The 19,992-nt window shown below is 52.0% G+C and overlaps 1 protein-coding gene across 4 annotated transcripts in view; it reads left to right on the forward strand.

The window, feature by feature from the left end:
• Positions 1-19,992, forward strand: part of WDR11 (WD repeat domain 11) — a 238,628-nt gene that overhangs the window by 77,585 nt on the left and 141,051 nt on the right. For 2 of the 4 annotated variants that reach the window (XM_029610533.1, XM_029610535.1), the window contains 4 exons: positions 5,633-5,747; positions 6,470-6,665; positions 7,061-7,167; positions 9,348-9,527. In XM_029610533.1, coding sequence (XP_029466393.1) covers positions 5,633-5,747; positions 6,470-6,665; positions 7,061-7,167; positions 9,348-9,527 — 598 coding nt within the window. The remainder of the gene's footprint in view (positions 1-5,632; positions 5,748-6,469; positions 6,666-7,060; positions 7,168-9,347; positions 9,528-19,992) is intronic. The other 2 variants (XM_029610534.1, XM_029610536.1) reach the window with 1 other exon arrangement.

Raw genomic sequence — 19,992 nt, forward strand, 5'->3', positions numbered from 1 at the left:
CATTAAAAGGAAGATTATACAGCTGTGACCCGGACTGCACATTGGCCGACCAATTATGCAACCACAGAAGCCTTCGAGGAATGCTTCTGGTGGAAATCCTGACCAAATCATACAGTGCATCCGTCACATAGGCCACCTCTTCTTCTAAATGGGCTGCCTGCGTTGACCTCGCTGAAGACCCAGACTTTCTCTCCTGTGCCTTCAGTATCCAGCACAAGCAGGTCACTGCCTGAGGCTACTACACATACCACTCGAAGATTGAAAGCCGAGACCTCAAACATTCTCCTCAACTGAATCTCCAACTTCTGCAGCCGACTCTGCTATCGGAATGGTCACATTTTTGGTCACAGCAGAAATCGAAGCATCTACCTCGGGAGCATACCACTCCCGGCTCACCAGCTTTTTCACCTTTCTCAGTAAAGCAAAGTCTTTAGAGGTCCACGCAGCCCATCCAGAACTGGGTCCACCCCCAGAACCTGAGGGATGAAGGGGGCTCAGCTCTTCCTTCCAGAACCAATGGACAACTTTAGGATCATCTTCTTCCACCTCCGGTTCAATAGGGGCTTATCCACATCTGGAACCTCATCAACCAGGTGGTCCCGAGATCCTCCCAGGGTCATCACTAGTACCCCTTGAGGATCTTCTGAACTGTCTGAATCAGAAATGGATCTTTCATCATCTGCCGATGAACATCCAAGGGAGAGTTAGAGTGTATAGTAGTAAATGATGAGATTGACATAATTGGCGTCACAGAGACCTGGTGGAAGGAGGATAACCAATGGGACAGTGCTATATCAGGGTAAAAATTATATCGCGATGATAAGGAGGATCAACTTGGTGGGGGTGTGGCACTTTAGGTCCGGGAGGGTATAGAGTCATCCGGGAGGGTATAGAGTCATCAGCATAAACACAAAAGTTAGGAACTGTAAAAAAAAAAAAAAAATCCCACTAACTTCACACGCAGTCACAGCAACATTTTATTATACTTCACAACAATATCTTATCTAATCATTTTGCTACACATCTACATTTTATAATATTATACATATTTATTAATTGATACAGCTGGTTAAAATGCTTATAGTCGTTCTACAATTCTTCCCCTTTCATATCCAAGTTATTTTTCCATGTTTTTTGTAACTTTCTCACATCCAAAATATTGTTATAATATTTGTTAAGTTTCATACTATATTTGTTCTTGTATTGGGAAATGTTCTTTACTTTGTTACTCTCTGCCTTTACTCACATTGTTAATTGTAAACCGGGTTGATGTGATTCCTATCATGAAACTCGGTATAATAAAAATAACAAATAAATAAATAAATAAGATAAAGATCATATAAGAGACTAAATGCTCAGTAGAATTGATTTGTAACTCTGCTACATGAATTTCGGTATATAAAAAAAATAAATAAATAGAATCTATAGGGGTACAAATCCCATGTGTGTTGGGTAGGAGTATAGTGATAGGAATATACTATCGTCCACCCGGACAAAATGGTCAGACAGATGATAAAATACTAAGAGAAATCAGGGAAGCAAACCAATTTGGCGGTACAGTAATAATAGAAGATTTCAGTTACCCCAATATTGACTGGGTAAATGTAACATCAGGACATGGTAGAGATATAAAGTTCCTGGATGTAATAAACGACTGCTTCATGGAGCAATTGGTTCCAGAACAACGAGAGAGGGAGCTATTTTAGATTTAATTCTTAGTGGTACGCAGGATTTGGTGAGAGAGGTAAAGGTGGTGGGGCAACTTGGCAACAGTGATCATAACATAATCAAATTTAAACTAATAACTGGAAGGGGGCAATAAGCAAATCTACAGCTTTAACACTAAATTTTCAAAAGGGAAACTTTGATAAAATGAGGAAAATAGTTAGAAAAAAACTGAAAGGTGCAGCTGCAAACGTTAAGTGTTCAACAGGCATGGACGTTGTTTAAAAATACAATCCTAGAAGCACAGTCCATATGTATTCCACGCATTAAGAAAGGTGGAAGGAAGGAAAACGATTACCGGCGTGGTTAAAAGGTGAGGTGAAAAAGGCTGTTTTAGCCAAAAAAAATCCTTTAAAAATTGTAAGAAGGAACCATCTGAAGAAAATAGGAAAAAGCATAAGCATTCTCAAGTTAAGTACAGAGTGGCCCATGGAAAAGTAGCCTGCCTGCATAGCACTGGTATTGGAGACGGGCTACTTTTCCATGGACCACCCTGTATAAAACATTGATAAGACAGGCAAAGAGAGAATTTGAAATGAAGTTGGCCATAGAGGCAAAAACTCATAATAAAAACTTTTAAAAATATATCCAAAGCAAGAAACCTGTGAGGGAGTCGGTTGGACTGTTAGATGACCGAGGGGTTAAATGGGCTCTTAGGGAAGATAAGGCCATTGCAGAAAGACTAAATTAATTCTTTGGTAATGAGAATGTTGGGGAGATACCAGTTCTGGAGATGTTTTTCAAGGGTGATGAGTCAGACGTACTGAACCAAATCACTGTGAACCTGGAAGATGCAGTAGGCCAGATTGACAAACTAAAGAGTAGCAAATCACCTGGACCGGAAGGTATGCATCCTAGGGTTCTGAAGGAACTAAAAAATGAAAGTTCAGATCTATTAGTTAAAATTTGTAACCTATCATCCATTGTACCTGAAGACTGGAGGGTAGCCAATGTAACCCCAGTATTGAAAAAGGGCTCCAGGGACAATCCGGGAAATCATAGATCAGTGAGCCTATCTTCAGTGCCGGGAAAAATAATGGAAACTAAAGATCAAAATCATAGAGCATATAGAAAGACATGGTTTAAGGGGAACACAGTCAACATGGATTTACCCAAGGCAAGTCTTGCTTAACAAATCTGCTACATTTTTTTGAAGGGGTTAATAAACATGTAGTGTATTTGGATTTTCAGAAGGCGTTTGAAAAGTGATGGGATAGGAGGTGATGTCCTTTCGTGGATTTCAAACTGATTAAAAGACCGGAAACAGAGAGTAGGATTAAATGGTCAATTTTCTCAGTGGAAAAGGGTAAACAGTGGAGTGCCTCAAGGATCTGTACTTGGACCGGTACTTTTCAATATATTTATAAATGATCTGGAAAGGAATACGACAAGTGAGGTTATCAAATTTGCAGATGATACAAAATGATTCAGAGTAGTTAAATCACAAGCGGATTGTAATACATTGCAGGAGGACCCTGCAAGACTGGAAGATTGGGCATCCAAATGGCAGATGAAATTTAATGTGGACAAATGCAAAGTGTTGCATATAGGGAAAAATAACCCTTGCTGTAGTTACACGATGTTAGGTTCCATATTAGGAGCTACCACCTAGGAAAGAGATCTAGGCATCATAGTGGATAATACATTGAAATCGTCGGCTCAGTGTGCTGCAGCAGTCAAAAAAGCAAACAGAATGTTAGGAATTATTAGGAAGGGAATGGTTAATAGAACGGAAAATGTCATAATGCCTCTGTATCGCTCCATGGAGAGACCGCACCTTGAATACTGTGTACAATTCTGGTCGCCGCATCTCAAAAAAGATATAGTTGCGATGGAGAAGGTATAGAGAAGGGCAACCAAAATGATAAAGGGGATGGAACAGCTCCCCTATGAGGAAAGGCTGAAGAGGTTAGGGCTGTTCAGCTTGGAGAAGAGACGGCTGAGGGGGGATATGATAGAGGTCTTTAAGGTCATGAGGGGTCTTGAATGAGTAGATGTGAATCGGTTATTTACACTTTTGGATAATAGAAGGACTAGGGGGCATTCCATGAAGTTAGCAAGTAGCACACTTAAGACTAATTGGAGAAAGTTCTTTTAAGCTCTGGAATTTGTTGCCAGAGGATGTGGTTAGTGCAGTTAGTGTAGCTGGATTTAAAAAAGGTTTGGATAAGTTCTTGGAGGAGAAGCCCATTAACTGCTATTAATCAAGTTTACTTAGGGAATAGCCACTGCTATTAATTGCATCAGTAGCATGGGATCTTCTTAGTGTCTGGGAAATTGCCAGGTTCTTGTGGCCTGGATTGGCCTCTGTTGGAAACAGGATGCTGGGCTTGATGGTCTGACCCGGCATGGCAATTTCTTATGTTCTTAAGGCCCAAGCGATGGATCAGCCCCCCAAGCTTTCTTGCGGGCTTCTGCGCGGCCTGCTTAATGTGCGAACGCATCACCCCTGACCCCTGCCTAACTAAATAAGCCTTATGCAGGAGCAGGACGAACTCAGCGACAAACTCCTCCGATCACTGGTGTGCCCAGCGATCTCCTCATCCGGCTCTTCCCCGCTCTCCCGGTCTTCAGGAGCTTCCTGCACCATCGGTGAGAGCGGGGGTGGGGAGTACCTGTCTTCCCCTGACTCCATCTGCCTTCTACCACGAGGAGACCATAGAGCCTCTGTGTCCTCCTCGTCTCTGGCGGCCTCCTTGCTGGCACCTGAAGAACAGCTGATACGCTTGTCTGCTGCCCCCGAGGAGCTGTCTTTGCCCTCTGAGGCATTATCGGGACAGAGTGCGCCTGCCTTCAGGCGCGAACGCTTTTCCCCGAAGGCCCTGCAAGATTTGGCGTGCTGCTCTTGTGCGCCGCGCCGACAGCGCCTTGTTTCTCTGAGCCCTCCCGGATCCCAGGTGGGTGAACGCTGCCTCCCGACGCATGCGCCACGCCAATCCTGTCAAGCCCTCTCGGACCCCGGCTGTGCTGCATCAAACCTCTGTGAGCCCTTCCGGACCTCGGGTGTGCAGCTGTGGCCTCCCTGCTCACCCCCCCTGCTGCAGGAGGGCCAGCACCTCACATGCGCTGGCAGATTCTTGCACCGTCTATTTATTTATTTATTTATTTAAAACACAAAGCAAAGTCGTACACTTAGAACAAGGCAATAGCGGGAATCCTTCCCTGAGTATTGCAGCCAGGAACAGGTGAGGGGGATCCAGAGGAACTGAGGGAGCCAGGGCTCCTGGCCTTCAAGTCCTCTGATGGCTTCGGATTGAGGCAGCCAGGGGCCTCCGACTGCTGGCTTGACCTAAGGGATAGCCCACGAAGGAACCTAGCACCTTAGGGAGCCAAAGCCCCTTATCGTCTTTCTTCCTTTTTTTTTTTTTAAACTCTAGACTGCAGGTTTTACACCGCTACCATCTGCTGGAGACAGAGAAATACCGAGGAACTGCAGGTAGCACACTCAGTTTTGTAGCAGTGCTTGAAAAGTTTTGCTCTGCCTCCATCTGCTGGTAGGGATGCAAAACCCACTCGTCTGGACTGATCTGGAGGGGATTTACAGGAAAGGAAAAGATCCTGCGTGCTTTACTGTGACCGGGCTGCAACGTAAGAGCAATGCACAGCAACTCTGAGTCCAGCATAGAAGACAGTGTTATCTGTTTCCTTTACAAACTCGGCAGAAATTCTGTCACTCTGTCGTATTCTGTGTGGCCGTTGCACTAAAGAAGGTACAGAAGATTGCGATATCACTTTGCTTTGTAGCTCAGGTTCAGATTGCCCTGTTCATGCCTCCATGGTGGACTCCAGCTGGGCAACGTCTCAGCATCCTTCCAGGTAGCCTGTCTGAAAAGGCCCGTGCCAGCTTGGCGTGGCAGGTGTGCTGGCACATGAGTCCAGGAGCCTAATCATGTCCTTTGTTGTGCAGGTGATCCCCTGCTTTCAGCGTGATGCCCTCTTCTGTCTGCACGAGAACGGCTGCATCACCTTCCGGGTCTGTCGGTCCAGCGGCACCATGCTGGGGGCGCCGAACGAGGATCTAGGTGAGAGTGCGCAGATAGTGTTGGGGAAACATCAGCTCTGTGATAGTAAGAAGGGAGAATGAGCACAGCCTGCGGGCTTTATTTGAAGCAGACAGTGCAGCCGGGGACCGAATGTGAGGTGATAGACACCACTGGCTGAAAGCAGTTTCAGCATCTTGTTTATGTCAGTTTCACCTTTAGTGCTCTGTGAATACCGTAATTAGGTTTTTAGCTCTTTTATCAGTGTGTGGTGGTCAGTCTGCTGCACGGGGAGAGTTGCTCATCCACTTGCCCTGCAGTATTGGATTATAGAGATGACAAGGATAGGAAAAAATATGCAGCACATTTTGTGATCTTTATTTTTTTACAAAAAGGCTAAAGAACAAATCTGATGTCATGCTGTTGTCTGTGTGAGTTGCGGCCTTGCTGCACTCTGCACGCTGGAGTGTTGCTTTCCATGTGAGCTGCAGCTCTGCTGCCCACTGCCTGTTGGGGCACTGCTCTCCGTGTGAGCTGTGGTGTTGCCGCCTGCCTCGACTGTCATGCACAGCTCTCTGCTGTCCAGTGTGCACAGGGGCACGGCTTTCCTTGTGAGCTGCTGCCTGTTGAGCGCTGTTTTCTTGTGCTCTGGTGTTGAATGTGTGGACATGAGTTACATGCTCCTGCCATAGTGATATTTTGGGGAATGAAAGTGATAAACATGCTCAGATGCAGAGGACTTTGTTGTGTCTGTTGTCTTATAGATCCAGATGCCATTCAGGAGGTGACCTATGACCTTCGGTGCCAGTGCGATGCTATAAGGGTGACGAAGACAGTGCGCCCCTTCAGCATGACGATCCACCCGGGGACTGAGAATTCAGTGGCACTCATCGTCAGCGACGGCAGGGTCATGATCTGGGAACTTAAGTGCAACACCCTGAACCGGAGCCCAAGAGCTGGGTAAAGACCTCCATCACACCTCCCCTCTCCCCCCTCCGCTGCCTTCTGCTTCAGATCAGAGCTGGTCCTAACCTGGTTAAAACTCTGTGAAGCCTCGCTCACGGTTGCCTCGGCTGTGCCTTATCCAGTGCTGCCAGTACAATGGCAGGCCTCCTGGCTGAGAGGCACAGACTGCACTTCCTGCTCACTGTGTGCAATAGCAGGAGCTTGGAAAACTCTTTGCCTCGCTCTCCTAGCCCGGTGGCCATCCCAGTGATCAGGAATTGAGCCTGGCCTGCAGCGCAGCGGTGAGCCATTGGACCGCACTGGGAGGAAATGTGACCAGCATTATTGGTTTTAGCTGTGAGAGTGTACGGAAGGAAGGAAGTTATAAATGATGCTTTGTGTGTTTAAAGCAGCAGCGTGAGCGGTGCCCGCCTCTACCCGCCTGCCTCTTTCCTCGGAGTTCCTGTGCAGCCCTTCCAGAGTAAAGTGCCAGATCTTTCCCTGGACAGTATGATCGGTAAGAAGGACAAGGAGGAGCCACCCTCAGGACTGCGCACAGTAATAAGCTCAGTGCCACACTTCAGTGTAGTGACCTGAAGGAAATGCACTCCCCTTTCTGTATGAAGAGAGATCACATGTACCTAAAGTAATATTTTGTATTGAAAGAGCAGTATTTATTTACCACTCAGGTGTTTGAGCTGCTAGCAGCCGGCAGGCCTGCATAGAGTCCCATCCAGGGCTGGCAGATTACCAGGAGGTCAGGGTGTGCTGGGGAAGGATGGGTTTGAGCTGCTAGCAGCCTGCAGGCCTGCATAGAGTCCCATCCAGGGCTGGGAGATTACCAGGAGGTCAGGGTGTGCTGGGGGAGGATGCGTTTGAGCTGCTAGCAGCCTGCAGTCCTGCATAGAGTCCCATCTAGGGCTGGGAGATTACCAGGAGGTCAGGGTGTGCTGGGGAAGGATGGGTTTGAGCTGCTAGCAGCCTGCAGTCCTGCATAGAGTCCCATCTAGGGCTGGGAGATTACCAGGAGGTCAGGGTGTGCTGGGGAAGGATGCGTTTGAGCTGCTAGCAGCCTGCAGGCCTGCATAGAGTCCCATCTAGGGCTGGCAGATTACCAGGAGGTTAGCGTGTGCTGGGGGAGGATGCGTTTGAGCTGCTAGCAGCCTGCAGGCTTGCATAGTCCCATCTAGGGCTGGGAGATTACCAGGAGGTCAGGGTGTGCTGGGGAAGGATGGGTTTGAGCTGCTAGCAGCCTGCAGGCCTGCATAGAGTCCCATCTAGGGCTGGGAGATTACCAGGAGGTCAGGGTGTGCTGGGGAAGGATGCGTTTGAGCTGCTAGCAGCCTGCAGGCCTGCATAGAGTCCCATCTAGGGCTGGCAGATTACCAGGAGGTCAGGGTGTGCTGGGGAAGGATGCGTTTGAGCTGCTAGCAGCCTGCAGGCCTGCATAGAGTCCCATCTAGGGCTGGCAGATTACCAGGAGGTCAGGGTGTGCTGGGGAAGGATGGGTTTGAGCTGCTAGCAGCCTGCAGGCCTGCATAGAGTCCCATCTAGGGCTGGGAGATTACCAGGAGGTTGGGGTGTGCTGGGGAAGGATGCGTTTGAGCTGCTAGCAGCCTGCAGGCCTGCATAGAGTCCCATCTAGGGCTGGGAGATTACCAGGAGGTCAGGGTGTGCTGGGGAAGGATGGGTTTGAGCTGCTAGCAGCCTGCAGGCCTGCATAGAGTCCCATCTAGGGCTGGGAGATTACCAGGAGGTTGGGGTGTGCTGGGGAAGGATGCGTTTGAGCTGCTAGCAGCCTGCAGGCCTGCATAGAGTCCCATCTAGGGCTGGCAGATTACCAGGAGGTCAGGGTGTGCTGGGGAAGGATGGGTTTGAGCTGCTAGCAGCCTGCAGGCCTGCATAGAGTCCCATCTAGGGCTGGGAGATTACCAGGAGGTCAGGGTGTGCTGGAGAAGGATGGGTTTGAGCTGCTAGCAGCCTGCAGGCCTGCATAGAGTCCCATCTAGGGCTGGCAGATTACCAGGAGGTCAGGGTGTGCTGGGGAAGGATGGGTTTGAGCTGCTAGCAGCCTGCAGGCCTGCATAGAGTCCCATCTAGGGCTGGCAGATTACCAGGAGGTCAGGGTGTGCTGGGGAAGGATGCGTTTGAGCTGCTAGCAGCCTGCAGGCCTGCATAGAGTCCCATCTAGGGCTGGCAGATTACCAGGAGGTCAGGGTGTGCTGGGGAAGGATGGGTTTGAGCTGCTAGCAGCCTGCAGGCCTGCATAGAGTCCCATCTAGGGCTGGGAGATTACCAGGAGGTCAGGGTGTGCTGGGGAAGGATGCGTTTGAGCTGCTAGCAGCCTGCAGGCCTGCATAGAGTCCCATCTAGGGCTGGGAGATTACCAGGAGGTTAGCGTGTGCTGGGGAAGGATGCGTTTTCTCATGCCCTTGCCCATGAGCTTGCTGGATTGGCTGATGGATGTGCGGGCTAGCAGTGAAGTTTATAGTCTGGCCTCAGCATGCTTTTAATCTAATTCTCCAGCTACATAAATATTTCAGGAAAAGACAGGTTTTTACTTTCCGCTTTTAAGGTTTTGCCATTGCTTAAAAATGTGGGCATCAGTCATTTATTAGGGCTCTGTGTCAAACTCTTTGGGGATCAGCTTCCCGTGCTGGGGGCCTCATTGAGTTCTGGTTTTCCCTCCACATGCAGCAGGGCAGAGCACGCCAGGATTTGATGATCCTCAGAAAGCGTCCCCGTCCCAGGAAGTACAGCTCAAGTTTCTGCTCACCGGCCTCCTCTCTGGTCTCCCGCTGCCTCCGTTCGCAGTGCGCATGTGTCCCCCACTCACAACGAAAAACCTGAAGCACTACCAGCCTCTTCTTGCAGTGGGTAAGCGTCAGACCCCTGTAAACATCCTGGCCTCTGCTTGCCAGGAGCGAATGTCCTCGCTCCTGGTCTGTGGACTCACTGGTGGTATTGATTCCGCTGAGGGACCAGGTGGCCACTCCCATCCTGTCTCTGTCCATTCTCCCTCTCTGTTGTAATATCACAAATTCCCTGTACGTACCTGGATCAGTCCAGACTGTGGGTTATGTCCCCAATCCAGCAGATGGAGTCAGCCCAAAGCTTTGAGGGGGCGTCACCATAAGTACTACTACCCTCTCTGCAGGAGTTCAGTATCTTCTGACTCCAGCAGATGCGAGTAGGGGAATCTGGGCTTGCTCCCGATCACCTATAACCTTTTTTGTGTTTCCCTTGTTTTGGGGCTTTATTCTCTGTCTTTTGTTAGCACTAGTTGCTTGGATCAAGTTGTCTTTCATTTAAAAAAAAAAAAAAAAAAGGGCAAAGTTAATTACTTAATTGGAGAGGCGTGGCTTCCCTGTTGTGCTTCTCTGTTTCTCTCTCTCTCTCCTTTCCCGGCGCTAGTGGCCTCCCCGGGGTAAGTTGCTTTCTGTTGCTGCTGTTATTTTATTTTCTAGTTAGGTGGACGCGGTTGCCAGTAGGACCGGCCTACCAGCGTCTTCTCCCTCTCCCGCGGCCATTTTGCGGCTCCACGTGGGCTGCAGCGGGGAGCAGGGAGATAGTGGTCGGCGGGTTGTGCGGCCAGGAAGGCCCCCCCGCGGCTCCGTTTTTCTCGTCAGCGGGTAGTGCAGGCCATCCGGGCCCCCCCGCAGCGGCGCTTCGTCTCGCGGGCCCCCCCCCCCCCCCCCCCCCGAGGCCCTGGGTGTTTTTAGCTGCCGGGAACTGTTTTTTCATCGCGATCTCGATGCCGCGGTCAGCGCATTGCTCGGCCTGCGGCGAGCCTGGATTGCGCGTGTCGAGGGAGGGGATCTGCGCTAGGTGCCTCCCCGGGGGGGAAGGCACATATCGGACCCTCACTCATTCTCTCCCTATGGCAGCCTTGCCCGGGCGGCGTGGGCCGGCCCCTCCCCCATTCCTGGCGGGAACGGCAGCCATTTTACATGCGCTGCGCCCTGAAGGAGCTCAGGCAGCGCTGGGGGATGGGGAAGCCTCAGAGGGCTCCCCCCCGAATTTACTACCGGAGACGGATCCGGAGGAAGACCCGCAGGGGCAGGGTCCCCCGGGGCCCCCACCCGCGGAGGTCCCCCCGCGTAGGCCGGGGTTTTCCCCGGAGTTTATCCGCCTGATGCACACAGCGTACCTGCAGGAGCTGGCTGCTCCCGCGGGGCCTCCACCACCCAAGCTACTGCGACCTTCGTCCCTCTCCCCGGCCCCCCCTGCTCCGGCGGGCGTGGGGGCCCCACAGCTCCCCGTACACGCCCGGCTCCCTGTGGCCTCGGGGGGGACTGGGTCGGCCCCAGTTTCCCCTGGGGCGGATCCTGCAGCTTCGGGACAAGGGGACTCTACTTCAGAGGGAGAGGATCCACGCACGTTGCGCCTCTTCCAGCGGGAAGAGCTGGATGACCTAATTCCGCAAATCATTCAGGGATTGGACCTCGATCCTCCTCCGGACCCGCCAGCTCCCGTTGCGCCCGCTGTCGTCACTTCCTCTAAGAAGGGGGATCCCGTACTGGCAGCCCTTCGTCCGAGGGCTCGGGCTTTTCTCATTCACGAGTCGTTCCTGCAGCTTCTCACCAGGGAATGGGATGCCCCGGAAGCGGCTCTGAAGGGCAGCCGCGCCATGGAGAGGCTGTACCCGCTGCCGGAAGATTTCCTGGATCTCATCAAGGTACCCAGGGTGGACTCCGCGGTGTCGGCGGTCACGAAGCGGATGACCATACCGGTCACGGGTGGAGCAGCGCTAAGAGATACGCAGGATCACAAGTTGGAAGTCTTCCTCAAGCGGGTCTTCGAGGTTTCCGCAGTGGGGCTGCGGGCGGCGATGTGCAGTTCGCTTGCCCAGCGGGCCAGTCTCCTCTGGGTGCAGCTACTGCTCACTTCGCAGGTGTTGCCACCCGAGGAGGCCGCCCATGCGGATAGGCTGGAAGCTGCGGTGGCATACGGGGCTGACGCCTCCTATGATCTTTTTAGGATCCTCGCCCGCTCCATGGCCTCGGTGGTGGCGGCTCGTCGACTCCTCTGGCTACGCAACTGGGCGGCGGACACGTCCTCCAAATCGAGTCTGGGTTCCCTGCCATTCAGGGGTAAGTTCCTGTTCGGGGAGGATCTGGACCAGATCATCAAATCTCTGGGGGAAAACGCGGTCCATCGCCTGCCGGAGGACAGATATCGATCCACCAGGGCATTCTCGTCCTCCCGGACCAGAGCCAGGGCACAAAGGCGCTACAGGAATTACAGGCCGGCGGCGACTCGGCCCTCTGCCTCCAGGTCTCAGCCCTGGACACGCTCCTTTCGTGGGCGCCGCCCCGCGCGTTCCGCTCCCACAGCGGGACAACCTTCTCTCAAGTCCTCTCAATGATGTTCAGCTCGCCCACTCCGCCGTCCCCAGGATTGGGGGGCGGCTGGCGTTCTTCTACGAGGAGTGGGCGCGGATCACCTCGGACCAGTGGGTCCTGGACACCATAGGACACGGCTACGCGTTGGAGTTTGCCCGCGCTCCAAAGGGACGGTTCATTTTCTCTCCCTGCGGCTCGGCCGTCAAGCGAAGGGCGGTGCAGTTGACGCTGGACAGATTGTGGGAGATAGGCGCCATTGTGCCCGTACCCTCCGGAGAGGTGGGCTCGGGCCATTATTCCATCTACTTCGTGGTACCGAAGAAGGACGGTTCCTTCCGCCCCATTCTGGACTTGAAGGAAGTCAACAAATCCCTTCGGGTGGTCCGGTTCCGCATGGAAACGCTGCGCTCGGTGATCGCGGCGGTACACCGAGGGGAGTTTCTGGCCTCCTTGGACCTGACGGAGGCCTACCTGCACATCCCCATCCGGCGGGAGCATCATCGGCTGCTACGTTTCAAGATCCTGGACCAGCATTTCCAGTTTGTGGCGCTTCCGTTTGGATTGGCAACGGCCCCGCGCACCTTCACCAAGATAATGGTTGTCGTGGCGGCTGCCCTTCGGAAGGAGGGTATTCTAGTCCACCCCTATCTGGACGATTGGCTCATCAGAGCGAAGTCTTTTCGGCATGGACAGGCTGCGGTGGCCAGGGTGATAGAGTTTCTGCAGTCCCTGGGATGGGTGGTCAACTTCTCCAAGAGCTCCCTCGTGCCCTCGCAGTGCTTGGACTTCTTGGGGGCGACCTTCGACACCCGTCTGGGCGCGGTTTTCCTACGCCAGGACAAGGCGCAAGCCCTGCGGGAGCACATACAGCGGTTTTCTGCCTTACCAGCTCCCACCTCCTGGGACTATCTGCAGCTCCTGGGAGTCATGGGTTCCACCATCGACATGGTCCCTTGGGCATTTGCGCACCTCCGACCTCTGCAACGAGCGCTCCTCTCCCGTTGGAAACCTCTTTCGCAGGACTACCAGGTGATTCTCCCGCTGCCCCAGCTTGCCAGGAACAGCTTGTCCTGGTGGATGGTCCCGGAGCATCTGGCGCGCGGCGTGTCCCTCGATCTACCAAATTGGGTAGTGGTAACCACCGACGCCAGTCTCGTAGGCTGGGGAGCAGTCTGCGACCGCAGCGCCACGCAGGGGACGTGGTCCGCGGAGGAGTCGAAGTGGTCCATCAATCGTCTGGAAACCAGAGCGGTCAGGCTGGCGCTCATCCACTTCCTGCCTCTTCTTCGGAATCGGGACGTCAGAATCTTATCCGACAATGCGACAACGGTGGCCTACATCAACCGACAGGGCGGCACTCGCAGTCCGCAGGTCGCGCTCGAGGCAGCGATGCTAATGCAGTGGGCGGAACGGCATCTGGGCCGTCTGGCGGCCTCGCACATCGCGGGAGTAGACAACGTCCAGGCGGATTTCCTCAGCCGCCAGTTTCTGGATCCCAGAGAGTGGTCCCTCTCCGACGAGGCCATGCAGTTGCTTGTCCGGCGGTGGGGATCTCCTCGCCTCGATCTCATGGCGTCCGCCCAAAACACCAAGGCTCCTCGGTTCTTCAGTCGCCGGAGAGAGCGGGGGGCGGAGGGCGTCGATGCTCTCGCGGCCGGCCGATCTGCTCCTATACGCGTTCCCCCCGTGGCCGCTGGTGGGAAGACTACTCCGCCGGATAGAGGTTCATCAGGGGACGGTAATCTTCGTCGCGCCAGAGTGGCCAAGACGGCCTTGGTTTGCGGACCTCCTCCAACTGGTAATCGACGGGCCCATACGTCTGGGACATCTTCCCCGCCTCCTCCACCATGGACCGGTATTTTTCGACCAGGCAGAACTCTTCTGTCTTGCGGCCTGGCTTTTGAGAGGCGCCGCCTCCGACGACGGGGCTACCCGGAGGCGGTAGTGTCTACGCTGCTGCGTTCTCGGAAGACTTCGACGTCGGTGGCCTATGTTCGAGTCTGGAAGGTGTTCGAGCTGTGGTGTACCGGCCGGAACACCAGACCCACGGAGGCGTCTGTCCCCCAGATCCTCCAGTTCCTACAAGCAGGGGTGGACAAGGGACTCGCTTTCAACTCCCTTCGGGTTCAAGTGGCCGCTCTTGGCTCCCTCCTGCGTGACGGAGGATCTCTGTTACAGCACCCGGACATCGTCCGTTTTCTCAAGGGGGTCAAGCACTTACGGCCCCCATTGCGGGACCCTTGTCCCTCTTGGAGTCTCAATCTGGTACTACGTTCCATGTCGGGACCTCCGTTTGAACCTCTGCGGAATGCGACGATCAAGGATCTCACTCTCAAGGCTGTGTTCCTGGTGGCCATCTGCTCCGCTCGGCGTATTTCGGAGCTACAGGCTCTGTCGTGCAGAGAACCTTATCTCCGGTTCTCCGATTCGGGAGTCTCGCTTCGTACTGTGCCCTCCTTCCTTCCGAAGGTGGTGTCCGCGTTCCATGTGAATCAGACGGTGGAACTTCCATCTTTCCCTTCGTCGGAGCCGCGGTCTCTACGTCTTCTTGACGTCAAACGCACTCTGCGTCTTTACCTGGAGGCTACGAATGATTTCCGGACTTCTGACCATCTCTTCGTCCTTTGGTCCGGTCCCCGGAAGGGATCTCAGGCCTCGAAGACGACCATTGCCAGATGGCTGAAGGCCGGCATTGCCGCTTCCTACATTGGGATGGGGCGGGCTCCCCCGCCCGGCATTGTAGCACATTCCACACGTTCTCAGGCGGCCTCCTGGGCGGAGAGTCGCTCGGTGTCTTCACAAGAAATCTGTAGAGCGGCCACCTGGAAATCGTTGCACACGTTCTCGAGACACTATAGACTACATCTCGCCTCGTCCGTCCATGGACACTTTGGCGAACAGGTTCTACGAGCGGGCCTCGCAGGACCCCACCCGGTTTAGGGAAGCTTGGGTACATCCCACGGTCTGGACTGATCCAGGTACGTACAGGGAAAAGAAAATTATTACTTACCTGCTAATTTTCGTTCCTGTAGTACCATGGATCAGTCCAGACGCCCACCGCATTTGGGTTCTACTCCTGCTCAGCTGTCTTTGGGGCTGATTCTCCTCAGCTGTTCCTCATGTTACAGTAGTGTCTTCCTGTTGTGGTTTTTCACGTGTTTCCAGTTTTCACTGTTAATGGAGGTTGACACGCTATGTTCGTGGCCCCCACCCGTTGGTGGGAAGGTTCCAGTTTCTCTATTTCAATTCAGCGGCTTATTGTTGCCGTCTTGTTTCAACTTGATCCAATCAGGGGGTTTCTGTTTACTCGGGCTTTGATATACTCGATACTGAACTCCTGCAGAGGGGGTAGTAGTACTTATGGTGACGCCCCCTCAAAGCTTTGGGCTGACTCCATCTGCTGGATTGGGGACATAACCCACGGTCTGGACTGATCCATGGTACTACAGGAACGAAAATTAGCAGGTAAGTAATAATTTTCTTTTTTACTTGATTTGATTTATTTATCTAGATGTAATGGACTGCTTTCCCTGTACGTACCCGGATCAGCCCAGACTTTTGGGTTATGCCTCCCTTCCAGCAGATGGAGACAGAGAAAAACTTGAAGGGCACCCCCTGTAAGTACAGTGCACCACCTGCAGTCCCCTTCAGTATTTCTCTGTCTCCAGCAGATGAAGGTGGCAGAACCTGCGGTCCTGGTAGCTTGATTCTTTGGTTAAAAAGAAAAGAAGGGGGGGCGCTAGAGGGCAGCGCTGTAAGATGGCCGCCTGAACCGCAAGCTCCGCTCCCTAAAAATTATAAGAGGCTTTACCTCGCAGCTCTCCCTCTCCTTCGGACGATCAGAAAGGTTTTTTGTGCAGGAGAATACCTCAGGATGGCAGCGCGGAAGCGTACTGTTGACTTAAAGCAGTTTTCGTTCTCCAAATGTGCGGGGGAACTTTTGGACGCCGAGGAGGCACAGGCCGCGAACTCACACGAGGACGGCGAAACCGTTGAAAACATGGAAGCAGTGTGTAACGCAACACATTCTGCTGTGCCTGAATCTGCAGTAACTAATTTGGACTTCCCCACCCGGTCCGAGATGCGCACGTGGTTCGTGGAGCTGCGCGCCGATCTTAAGGCTCACAAAGCTGAGCTGTTAGCATCAATGGCTGACATGAGGGAAGATCTAAATGCGTTAGGCCATAGAGTGGACGATATTGATCTGCGGGCTGACACCCATAGCGTGGCCATCGAGACTCTAACCACCCAAAATAAGGAGATCTCTACTGAATTAGAGCTGGTTCAAGATAAACTTGAAGATCTCGAAAATCGCTCGAGGAGGGCGAACCTCCGCCTGCGGGGAGTCCCAGAAACTGAGCAGTATCAGGACTGTATACAAACTGCGGAGGCCATCTGTAAATTTCTGCTAGCACAGGAGCCCCCCAATACTGGCGATCACAATGAGGTTCGAGAGGTAGATTTGGATCGGGATAATCAGCCACGGGACATAATCATAAAGTTTCATAAGTTCCGGGTTAAGGAGGAAGTCCTTCAAAAAGCGCGAGCCAAACAGCAGTGGACCTGGCAGGGTCATCCTATATCCATTTACAATGATCTAGCCCCTGTCACTCTGCAAAAAAGATTCAAGCTTCGGGAGGTGGCTCTGGCGCTGCGCAACGAGGAGATTCGCTACCGGTGGGGATTCCCCTTTGCCCTTATTTTTCAACGTCGGGGCGTCACCTATCGCATCAGGTCACTGGCTGAAGCAGTCGAGAGCTTCCAAAAGGCGGGTCTGGAGGTACCCTTTCAGCATGCCACACCTTTGCAGCGCGCCCGCCCGGTGGACCCAACCCCGCGGTGGCAGCGTCCGGGACCGGGACGCGGTCGACTGCGGCGGCAGCAGTCCTGGAAGGGGGGTCTCCCGGCTGAGAAGGGTTGACTCTCCCTATTTTTCATTATCAGTTCCTTCTTGCTGTAAAGCAACAGCGTGACTGGGCTGGTTAGTGCTTTTGAGAGCCCACGCTATGTTTGGTGGGTGAGACTGTATCCTACATGTGCATTACTGTTTCAGGTTTATCTGTATTTTGTGTGTGCCTTCAATGTTACATTCATTGAGATAGCCTCAAGTGGCTCATGTTATGTTTCTAGGGGGGGTTTGTGGGGTGGGGGGACTACGGGCGCTGTTTTCTATGCATACACCACATGGGATTCGCTTTGGATTCGCGAATCAAAGAGGTAGGGGGGTGGGGGTTGGGTATCAGCAACAGCATGGTATGCAATTTGGGGTGGAATTTTTCCCCTCAGGGAGAGCAATCAGATTGTGGGGGTTCACTTCTCATTTCCAAGTGTCGTGGGTGGATTTTTTTTTTTTTTTTCTTCATGGCTATACACAGTTCTGGATGGGCTTCTCAGTGGGGAATTCCTTTTGATTTTTGGACCTCATGGTTAGCATAATCTCATTAAATGTAAAAGGTTTAAATTCCTTTCGTAAACGTCACCTACTCAAACAAGAACTGCAGCTTTTTAAAGCTGATATAGCTTTCATACAGGAGACCCATCTAAAAAGGCGACATGATCATTTAGTATCGTTTAGGGATTACCCTCATGCTTATCTGGCATCCTGCAGCCCCCATGCAAAATATACGGGCACGGGCATCTTGATTTCTGCACATATGGTGTTTGAACATTTACTTCATACGGTAGATCCCGGAGGGAGGTACGTGCTCTTAAAAATGCGTGTGGGCACTGTGGTGTACACGTTATTAAATATTTATGCTCCAAATAAAGATCAGGGTGCATTCTGGCAGACCATACAGCAGCTTCTGCTTACCAATGCTGAAGGTGCTATTATTATCGGTGGGGACTTTAATCTGACTTTATGTCAGGAGCTGGATAGTTCCGCGACTTCTTTACCCGTTAAAGCATCAGATAGAAAATGTTTAAAGGGGCTCATAGACAACTGGCAGTTGGTGGATATCTGGCGGAACCGTAATCCCAAGTCCCGGGTGTACACCTATTTCTCGGCACCTCACCAGAGCTATTGTCGCTTAGACTATTTCCTAGTGGACAGGGGGTTGAGCAATCAGGTGCGTGCAGTGGATCTTGAGGCTATCACATGGTCCGACCATGCTACTATCCGGCTCACAGTTAATATGGGAAGTGGGGATACCGGGGACAGATATTGGAAATTAAATGAATCCTTATTGCAGGATGCTGCCTTTGCTAAAGACCTTAAAGAATCTCTTCAGGAATATTTTCAAATTAACAGTCAATTATCTCCCAGAGCGGGTACTATGTGGGAATGCTCTAAGGCTGTAGCCCGGGGTTTATTGATTTCCAGGGCGGCGGCCTGTAAAAGGATTAGGGCTCAGGCCAGGCAGGATTTGCAGTCACAGATTTCGGTGCTGACGAGGGAACACATGAGAACCCAATCCTCACGCTGTTATCAAAAACTGCTGGCACTGAAGGATAAACTAGCCCAACTTAACAATTCTAATATCCTGCATGCCCTAGAGCTTACAAAGCAAGTATATTATGAAGGGGGTGATAAAGCGGGCCGCCTTCTGGCCCGGCAATTGCGCTCTAGAATGGTCCAGAATAACATCTCTAAAATTAAAAGCGAGGCGGGGGACGTTCTGACCTCCTCCACTGACATCCGGAAGACTTTTTCGGAATTTTACAGCCTTCTGTATGCGGCCCAGTCCTCTATACTTGACTCGGACATTGTAGACTACCTGAGCAGTGTGACACTGCCGGTCCTGACCTTGGAGCAGAGCCAAGCATTAGATGCCCCTATTACTGAGGAAGAAGTGGCCTTAGTGATTAAGTCGCTCAAGTTAGGAAAATCGCCCGGTCTAGACGGCTTCTCAGGAGCATACTATAAACAATGTGCCGGTGCTCTACTGGGACCTCTGACTGAATATTTTAACAGCCTTAGAGATGAGGGACACATCGAATCACACTCTAACACTGCAGGGGTTACTATTTTGGCTAAACCGGGGCGGGATCCCCTGTTGTGCAGCTCATATCGCCCCATATCACTTATTAACGTAGACTTAAAAATCCTCGCCCGAATTCTGGCTGTCTGCCTCAACCAATTTCTGCCTGACTTGGTGCATACAGACCAAGTAAGATTTGTTCCTCAGCAGTATGGCGGCCGACAATATACGTAAGGTCATTGACCTGGTGTGGTGGGTGCGGAGAGAGCGCATCCCGGCAGTGTTACTCTCATTAGATGCTGAAAAAGCATTTGATCTTGTGCACTGGCCATTTCTATTTCACACATTACAGAAATTCTCATTTGGCCCCTCCTACATTAAGTGGATTCAAAAGCTGTACGACCAGCCTCAGGCGAAGGTTAAGGTTAACAATGGCTATGGTGTGGCGTTCAACATTGGCAGAGGTACTAGACAGGGGTGTCCGCTGTCCCCGCTATTGTTTGCCCTGTATATGGAGCCCCTGACCACAAAATACGAGCATCCCCGGATATTCAGGGGGTACAGTTGGGCTCGTCTCAATACACTCTTTCACTGTTCGCTGATGATGTTTTACTAACGCTAACTGATCCAGAAAGGTCCCTACAGGGTGTGATGAAGGAACTTGCGGCCTTTAGCAGGGTGTCAGGTCTAAAGGTGAATGTTGATAAATCTGAGCTGTTGAACATTAATCTTGATCCCTCTAATGTACAGATATTACGGGACAGATTTCCCTTTAGATGGGCTAAATCCTCCATTAAATACCTGGGAGTCCAGATTACTCCCAATTTACCTGACCTATATGCCCTGAATTATATCCCGCTGGTTCGTAAAATCACACTTGATATGAGCAGGTGGAATAAAGGAAGCTTTTCCTGGCTGGGCAGGATCGCAATTGTTAAAATGTCCATACTGCCCAAGCTGCTTTACCTCTTCACGTCTCTGCTGGTGTATATCCCATCTCCTATACTCCGTAACTGGCAGAAAAAAATCTTTGATTTTATCTGGCGTCGGAGGCCGCCGCGATTGGCAAGACAGGTG

The sequence above is a fragment of the Rhinatrema bivittatum genome, chromosome 7 (assembly GCF_901001135.1).
Source record: "Rhinatrema bivittatum chromosome 7, aRhiBiv1.1, whole genome shotgun sequence".
NCBI lineage: Eukaryota > Metazoa > Chordata > Amphibia > Gymnophiona > Rhinatrematidae > Rhinatrema > Rhinatrema bivittatum.